This window comes from Wyeomyia smithii, chromosome 3 (genome assembly GCF_029784165.1).
Source record: "Wyeomyia smithii strain HCP4-BCI-WySm-NY-G18 chromosome 3, ASM2978416v1, whole genome shotgun sequence".
Classification (NCBI taxonomy): Eukaryota; Metazoa; Arthropoda; class Insecta; order Diptera; family Culicidae; genus Wyeomyia; species Wyeomyia smithii.
In genome coordinates this window covers 77,456,143-77,464,568 of record NC_073696.1, presented here as the reverse complement: position 1 = coordinate 77,464,568, position 8,426 = coordinate 77,456,143, and the positions used below count along the sequence as shown (strand labels likewise).

General features: G+C 40.0%; 2 protein-coding genes across 5 annotated transcripts; one reads left to right on the top strand and one right to left on the bottom strand.

Moving 5' to 3' along the window:
* The first annotated feature begins 1,073 nt into the window (after window positions 1-1,073).
* On the top strand, window positions 1,074-2,439 carry LOC129730804 (rRNA-processing protein UTP23 homolog). 2 transcript variants are annotated; one of them, XM_055690382.1, is made up of 2 exons: window positions 1,074-1,512; window positions 1,578-2,439. In XM_055690382.1, exons 1-2 carry the CDS (start codon window positions 1,393-1,395, stop codon window positions 2,226-2,228), a joined length of 771 nt encoding a protein of 256 aa, XP_055546357.1. In that variant the 5' UTR covers window positions 1,074-1,392; the 3' UTR covers window positions 2,229-2,439. The 2 variants fall into 2 exon arrangements, with proteins under 2 accessions (XP_055546357.1, XP_055546358.1); XM_055690383.1 differs by having other exon boundaries at window positions 1,362-1,512; window positions 1,583-2,439.
* On the bottom strand, window positions 2,366-8,114 carry LOC129730803 (enhancer of mRNA-decapping protein 4 homolog). Of its 3 annotated transcripts, none has more exons than XM_055690381.1 (10): window positions 7,907-8,114; window positions 7,498-7,651; window positions 7,234-7,439; window positions 6,456-7,095; window positions 5,392-6,398; window positions 5,026-5,295; window positions 3,951-4,969; window positions 3,722-3,887; window positions 3,120-3,657; window positions 2,366-3,058 (listed from the first exon to the last, which is right to left on the bottom strand). In XM_055690381.1, the coding sequence occupies exons 2-10, from the start codon at window positions 7,548-7,550 to the stop codon at window positions 2,869-2,871; spliced, it is 4,089 nt and encodes a 1,362-aa protein (XP_055546356.1). In that variant the 5' UTR covers window positions 7,551-7,651; window positions 7,907-8,114; the 3' UTR covers window positions 2,366-2,868. The 3 variants fall into 3 exon arrangements, with proteins under 3 accessions (XP_055546356.1, XP_055546355.1, XP_055546354.1); XM_055690380.1 differs by having other exon boundaries at window positions 7,939-8,114; XM_055690379.1 differs by having other exon boundaries at window positions 7,498-8,114.
* Window positions 8,115-8,426: the final 312 nt, after the last annotated feature.

Genomic DNA, 8,426 nt, shown 5'->3' with positions numbered 1-8,426 from the left:
CCGAAAATCTCCCGGTGTCGGCTAGGACTAAACCTAGACCAGTTGGGTTGGTTGTGGATGGATCACGCCACCCCACAACCATCGACACCTATGTCGGCGTTGGGATTCTAACCCAGGCGTCGAGCGTAGTTTTTCGAGTTCTGCTGGGCGTCTGGCATTTACTAAGCGGGAAATTTCTTTTGTTGGATTTCTTCTGCACATTCGACATTTGGTTAATCGGGGAAGCTTTGGAACAAAAATACCGGATTCTATTTTCCTCTCTAGCAAAAAAAAAAACACGGTTATAGACCTGAGTTTTCTTTCAGGAATTTTTCCCAACCTTTTTACGGTTCCAGGCGAAGTTTAAGGTTGGATGCCAAGCCCAGTTACCACAAACCAAAGCAATTGTAGGCACACGAACAACATACAGAAAAATGAGGATTTTTTTACGGGTACATACAGATTTTTCAAAGTAAAATCTGGCAGCTCTGCAGATGTCTTTTGGTGCTCGTAAATAATAACTCTAAAATGAGTAACATTTGACGCATTTTCGTAAAAAGTGAAACAACTCTTAAATTGAGTAACTCCACAAATACTCAAAACTGAGTAACACTAGGCTTCTTTAAAATGAGTCATTATTACTCAAATTTTGAGTACGACATTACTCATTTTTTGGGTACAATTCAGTTTCATTACTGGCTAATCCGCCACGGCCAATAAACGACACCACATGTTCATCAATAATTACCTTGTAATAAAAGTAAACAGTTATAATGCCTTCTGAGGCACACACAATTAAAAAACATATGTCACAAACTGAAGCACATCGTAATCATCTTTCAAAATGGACGTCGTTATATGCGACGTTACTCAGAAAGAAGTTATATGAAGGGAACCCAAAAAATGAGTCAAAGTTACTCAAAATCAAAAAGGACTTCTACTCATTTTTCGACGTCTACGAACATCGTTCTAAACTGAGTCAGAGTCTCTCAGTTCATGAGTTATTATTTACGAGCGTGTGACATTAATTTATTTTGATTTGAGATGTACATTAGAGATGGACATTGTTGAACAATTTCGAAATCAACAATCATAGTAGTGTAATTGGAATTTCAGAATTGAATATATTTCTGTTGAATTATCGATAGACGGTTATGAATAATAATTTATTTAACGAATATGTTTTAGTATAGATTGTCAATGTGAAACATGAAACAATCCCGTTAAAGTTTAGTGATAATATCGATAAATTTGTTTAACATTCGCACCCCTAATTGGAAACTGAAGTTCCATGGTCTTCACGCGGACGGATAATCATATACTGATTTAGTTTGTAAATAATTTAAATTCTTTGTGTTTATGAAATAACCTAACAGTGGTTGGAAATACTGATTTTGTTATATAGAGGAAAAGATGAAGGTTACGAAACATAAGAAAGCTCGTAAATATATGAGTTTTTATATGAACAATTTCGGGTTCAGAGAACCCTTGCTAGTGATAGTTGACGGAACATTTGCCAATGCTGCCTACAAAGTAATTTTATAACTACCACTTTTATCACATTGTACAGGATTTAAACGTAACTTATATTTTTCTAGATTAGACTACAAATTGAAGATCAGCTCAAAAAATACTTCCAATGCGAGCTAAAGTTAATAGTAACAGCGTGTATTATTACGGAAACGGAAAGTATAGGTGGACCGCTTGTGCCCGTTTGTCAGCTATTGAAAAAGTTTCTGGTTCACAAATGCGGCCATGAAAAGCGACCGATTTCTGGCATGGCGTGCATACGTGCCATGACCAAAACCTGTAATTACATCGTCGCAACGCAGGACCGAGATTTGCAGGAGTGGATTCTTTCTCGAGCCGGTATTCCTCTTTTCTATCTGCACAATAATCAAGTTCCGACATTGGTACAGCCATCAGATGCAAGTGTAAAAGCTGCTGCTAAGAAACTGCACAGTCGGGTACACGTTCGGGAGGTAGACGAGAAAACTTTGATCAACTTGAAGCGGAAAGAGGGACTTGTATCTGAAAGCCAAACGCAACCAAAACGAAGGAAAAAGGTGAAAAACCCAAATCCACTGTCTTGTAAGAAGTCGAAGAAAAAGAAAAACGTTACATCTTCCCATGAAATTCCGGGTGTTCAAAGTCAATCAATCGAAACAAGAAAACGAAAACGAATAAAGCTTCCCAAACATGTCATAGAGCAGCACTTTAAAGCCGGGGGAGTAGAAGGTACAGTCTAGCATTTTGTTGATATAATTTTTTTGCAAATAAAACACTAAAATTGTGACTTCAAACGAGCTTGAATTTTCATTGAAAGCCTAGTAGGTATGATGGCACATTAGTGGGTATGTGATATATAATTTTCCATTATAATGCATTTTAACGTTATTTCACCAATAGTTTTGTATTTCATTTTAATGAATATAGCTTTTGATTGGAAGTTGTCTGAAAGTTACCACATTGATTGCGGAGAATTTGTTCTTTTTGAAAGATCTTTCCGTTAAACAATGATGAATAAAGAACAAGATGCCATATATTGACATAATCGTACAAGTTTCAAACGAATAAAAGAAATACCTTTAAATTAGAATTAGAATATCTGTCAAACCTATGATCAGATTATTGGAAGGTAAGATATTTTAAAGAAAAAAGAACGCAATCAACGCAGTCGTTTTCAATCGATGCTTAGCGTTCAAAAAATTTGTTCTTTATCACGTTAAATTTAGAGCATATGAAAAGTATTAAAATGCACATATCCGAGCGGTGTTTATCCGTCGGAAAAAAGAAACTCAAAATGCTGTTAATCTTGAATGTAGTATGTGAGCTATTGTCGGTCAAAGCTCAGCAGCCATTAGCCATTGCGAGCTGTTACCATAAATATCAAAATTGTTTATAGCCCAACCCTTGAATAGCGATCATTAGCATTTTTATGTTGGTCGCTAGTGGAGTGCTCGGGTTGGAACTTAGAAAGCTCTGGCAGTTCTGTGTTAGTTCACGCATGACCTTCGGTGTGTGCTCTTTCGTAATTGGGTCCTGAAAATTGAGGTTCACGATAGAGTCCGAGAGATATCTGGTGGTTAGATAGAAGATGTTAGCATTTTTTTTGCTTATTTCAAATTATCCATACAAACCTATGTTTCAGCTCATTGTGGTTAGCCATGTCGGCGGATATTTGCTGAATTAGTGATAGCAGTACCGTCTGCTCGAGTGGACATGGGTTGAATACCAGTTTGTAATCAGCTTTTTCCAACGTAAAATCAACCAGTGTCAGATCATTAGAAAGAAGAGCTTTATGGAAAGCCTTATTAATTTGACCGCTTGCGAGCAGCTGCCGAATTTGTTCCTGAATGTCCACACTGGATGGGGCTGGTGTTTGGGCTTGAGATCTTACTGCTGATAGCACCGAGTCTTCGAGTGAGGAAGCTTGTGCTTCCAGACCTTTCTCGATTTCGTACCGGATACTGTCTCTTATTACTTTGAGAAGATTAGTCTGTAACAACTTAAAGTCCCTGTTGATGTCATCTCGTAGTACGGTCGTATTTGTTTTATACTGTCGATCCGTGCTTGTGCTTATGTTCTCGGGCACTTTTTTCACAAGATCGATCAATTCGTTTGTCCGGTCCGCAACCTGTTTGTTCTGCGACAGATATTGATCCATTTTGAGAACATCTTTAAAATAAAAAAAATATGAATAAGAAATCCGCAATTAAAGTTTTTGGTTATTGATATTCACATTCTTTTGTTCCTGCGGAGAATGTGTGGTTAAGCTGACGGAACAATTCCTGCGAAGATTTTTCGTAACCAGGCAGTATAACATTGCGCAGTGACTCATGATACATTTGCTCCAAACCTTTTCTCACTCCAACTTGCACAGAGTTTGCAAAAGCATCAATGAATGACTAGAAATAGGAGAAGGTATATTATAAGAAAACGCGATAATACTTTTCAAAGTTTGAACCTACTGGATTGCGGCACACTTTTTCAACGGTGGTTCGAAATATTGCTTCAATACTATTTAATTTGTTCGCAATTTCTATATTGTGCCTCTGCACAAGCTGTTCAACTTTCGGGAATATATGGGTCATTAGAGGTATCTGAATTTCTGCCGTCAATCTGGGTGTTAACCTTTCCAGAATCATTCCAATAATTATTTCTGGCAATCGTTGCATCAACCCATCTTGTATTTGTCGGGTCTGAATTAATGTTTTAGCTTCTAATTTCGCTGTTTGTTGACGATCATACCGAACGCAGAAATCGTCGATCTTTCGTGGAATGCTTGCTTCCAGCTTGTTGATCACCGATGTGTATTGCTGATTTTTTTCGGCTTGAGATTTGATTAAATCGTGCATTTGGGTGCGAAGATCCGTAATTTGTCTGGATTGTGCCTGCACGATGTCCAAAAGTAAATCCATTTTTTGCGTGATATCCTCCAGTTGTTTAGAATTTTGTGGAACAGTTACGATCATCGGTGGCTGCGGCGGAGGAACTTGTGCGGGAGCCATGAAGCTGTTTGGTGTTGGAAGGGGTACCTCGGGTACTTTGGGCCATCCGCTGCTTCCAGTGGAGCTATTTTTGTCAACTTTTTCATGTTCTGGCTCCGACTTTCCGAAGCTAAGCTGCGAACTGTCCTGGTTTACCGGTTTCTCTTTTGTTTGATTCTCGCTTGGCTTGGATCTGTTCTGTCTTGGTTCTACTCTTCGTTGTTGCAGTTCGTCCTCATCATCATCATCGTCAATATTTTTGAATATGTATTGTTCTTCATCTTCCTCGTCATCGATTATATCATTCTCCAAATCGTTCAGTTCGTCATCATCTGCTCCGATTCCATCAGTTTCGTCCAGAAGAATGTTGTCTGAATCATAGTATTCATTCAGGCAATCGTTATCTTTTAGAGAGAGAATTTCTTGCACTTCACGGCTTGGACTCGAGCCTCCACTGGCGAGCATCTCAGCCGATGGCATCGGTGGTACAGGGGGAGTTTCTACAGAAAAGCAAAACGTTATTCAGTGAACAAAGCAATACAAACGCTAACCATACCTAACATAACCTTTTGCTGTAGATCGACTGACTGTCGAACTTTGGCTTGTTCCTGCTCTTCTATCATAGTGCTGTTGACAATGTTTAACATGTTCAATGGGGAAGGTTTCTCTTTAAGACTATCGTTGGGCGATGTGACATTGTTGCTGTTAATTTGTTGCTGTTGTTGTTGCTGCTGCTGCTGTTGTTGTTGCTGTTTAGTTACATTGGCCAACATAAGAAGTGTACTCAAGACGTTCGGATTCACGGTTTCATCATTTTTGTGCTGGTCTGCAAAAAGACAATTGACATTGACATTACAAAATATGTATAATGATAATTATGAGAATAGTGAACAAAATAGTTATCAGCCCTATAGAAACGCACCTGTTTTGTCACTGGTGGAACTGAATGAATCAGGTGTCATTAAATTAATGGTGTGCTTATGCTGGTTACCTGAGGCACTACCGGTACTCGTGTTTGACAAGTTTGTTATAGATGCTGAAGCCGGAGGGGCGGCAGGGGTAAAACTTTTTTGAGTTTCCTCGGTCTCCTTTGGTTGGACATTGTCCGCCTTAGTGGATGAGTTGAGTGAACCTTCTTCACCTGCTTTAGATGTCGAACTCGCATTACTCGCACTGCCTTTGCTGATCATGTCCATCAGTGACGTTACAGTGTTCGTACGTTCGTCGTCCTTACCACCACCCGGTGAACCAATCGAGGAATGAGAAATATTTCTATATTCGCTGCTTATACTGGAAATAGTGCTACGAACGGCAGATCCAAATGCAACATTTGGCTGATAGAATAGATGACATTCCTGGACACTTTTAGGTTGCACTAGAAACATATGAATCACCACGCAATAGAGGGCACTGTTTTCTTCGTCATAATCATCCAACTCTTCAATTAGATATGCATCGCTGGTTTTGCACATTCGAACGGCGGCGTCTAGAATGCCGAAACTAAGAATGGGAGATGATAGCGGAAACTCAGCAATTGATGAGATGAATGCTTTAGTGACAGTACTGCCGTTATTCGTAGAGCTGGCTATCGATACAGCCGTTGTGTTCGATGAATCCTTATTCGATTTGGCTTCGGCCAGTTTGGAGCAGGTGTAACTTTCTTCGCAGGATTTACCGTTGGTCACAGAGCTGGTATCCGAGGGTTGTCCCATCTCTTTGCGTATTTGCAGCACATATAACTCTCGCGTAGTTATATCCGAAAGAATTAAATACGATGATGTTGCATCAATTTCCGCTTTAAAGTAAAGCTGTTGGTCTGTTGGAAGAACGAACTTGATCGTTTGCGTACATTCCCAGGTTTCACAAGACCATACTTTAATTTCGGTATTGTTATCAGAACATGTAACAGCATGCTTCCAAAGGGTTCGACTGCAAAAAAAGAGAATTAGCTGAACATGATCTTAAATTGAATTGTAAACCACATACTCTCCCGCCTGCTCCGTATAATCCAAAAAGAAAAAGCTGCTGATAGCTTTCCCGCCATGCGGTTTCCACTGATGCAGACACCGTGGGTTGCTATCGTTCGTGTGTTGATACACCTGATAAAATCGCATCACACCGTCATCGCAACTAACAGCGAGCGTTGTGCCATCCCCCGAGAAAGTAGCTCCGGTTATGATGGGAAGTGAGTCGCGAAACTTGAAACCGCCCTCGGAGATATCCTTTCCGGCTATTTCACCTTGGCCGTAGTGTTGTACAACCGTACTAATACTGTAGCACTGGAAGGAATCACCTCGGGTCCAAACTAGTAACTGGCTGGCATACTGATCTTCGTAGGCACTATCCTGCAGGTACGGACACCAGGAAATCTTGTCGCAAACCGGAACATGACCGTCGATCGGGTCGTTTATTTTCAGCAGCCGTGTGCAAACGATTTTTTCACTGACAATTTCAATCTTGTGCACGTGTAGCGCCATTTGCTCGATGATGCCAAGTAAAATCGACGAAGAAGTATGGGCAAACTGCAGATCTAGTACCTCACCGGACAACCCTTTGATAAGCGCTCGCTGGCTAAGCGTTAAATGCACAATACGAACCATGCCTTCTGGAGTCGCACGATGGTTAACTGTTGGAGAAATGAAAAATAAAGCTTCTCACACTACCAAGTAACAAGTTCTTGTCTCCCCTGCCTCCTTATCCACTACGTATTTGAAACGTTAAACGTTTCTTGATACAGCAATTAATATGAGGACAGTTGTCTTACCTGTAATAGCATACGCTATCAGTTTGCCATCGTCATGACAAGCGATCAGTCTTCCCGGATAATTCCGTTGCTCCCATTTGTAGTCGACGATGTTCTTTAGTTTAACCTTCGAGCTACCGTGATCATGCTTGCCTACGTTGCCCACAACGGTCACGCTGCGACCTCCAATATCAAAGCAGTGCTGCTTATCGTCCTTGTTGAAAACGCTACCGGAAAAAGAGATGCATCGTAACAGAGGTTTTTTTTCGAAAAGCTTAAACTTACATTGTTGTTGCAGCGTTGGACCCGACGGAGGTGTTCTTTCCCATCTTGTCCATACCTAGTAGATTGCGAAATTTGCGACCAATCCAAAAAATAATGTGAACCGGCGAGTTGACGCTCTTTAGCAGGAGATTTTTCAAAACGCGTCCGACCTGAACTGTTCCGATGAGAATGATAATTAGCATAGCATCACACCACCGTTCAAGATTTTCGCTTTCTGCTTTTCTCGAAAAGGAAATCGATTTACTCTATCTGGCTATGATCCTTTTGTTTCCCTAATCAAAGATGATTTTAAAGACAGGTGGTATCAACATGCACAACGGACAGGTTGGAACCGTGTTTTAGATTTAACAGTAGGGTACGTAAATCTATCGGAATTTGATGCCGCTTAGCTAGCAGCCGCAATTCGTACCCCTAAAATAACCAAATCCGCCGGTACAATACCTAGTTCGATTTTCTTTATAGAAACTTTTTGATTTCACTTGTTTTGGAACTTTATTACACCTATTTGGAGTATTTTATTCGAAAAAGACAGAGAATTTGGCAAAGATTGCACTTTATGATGATTTTTTGCTTTTTTCTTCGGCTTCTCTTTTAAGCGCTTTCCGAATCGGAATCGTGCAGTATCGTTTGACACTTCTTCGCCAATTCCTATTGGAAAATCGACTACGAGGGGCTACAGAGCGGAACTATACGTGTATAACAATAATCATGATGATGCATTAAAAGGTGAACACAATAGGTGCTCAATATTTCAGCTCAAAGAGGCTCAAAGGTTCTTTTAATACACTGTATTTGAAAAAATGGAACGATAACTTCAATGTTTTTGCACCTGACTCAATTCGTCACGTCACACTGCAAATTGAAATGATTTAGTGTTGATTTGACAATGATTAACACTTTCTAATGAAATGATCTTGTGTTGAAAACTG

Bases quoted from the DNA above. Each gene is read 5' to 3' on its own strand.
- LOC129730804 (XM_055690382.1), top strand. From the start codon at position 1,393: ATGAAGGTTACGAAACATAAGAAAGCTCGTAAATATATGAGTTTTTAT. The intron at 1,513-1,577 runs GTAATTTTATAA...ATATTTTTCTAG, and splicing joins TTGCCAATGCTGCCTACAAA to ATTAGACTACAAATTGAAGA.
- LOC129730803 (XM_055690379.1), bottom strand. From the start codon at position 7,679: ATGCTAATTATCATTCTCATCGGAACAGTTCAGGTCGGACGCGTTTTG. The intron at 7,440-7,497 runs GTAAGTTTAAGC...TTTTTCCGGTAG, and splicing joins TCCAACGCTGCAACAACAAT to CGTTTTCAACAAGGACGATA. The intron at 6,399-6,455 runs GTATGTGGTTTA...CTTTTTTTGCAG, and splicing joins TATACGGAGCAGGCGGGAGA to TCGAACCCTTTGGAAGCATG.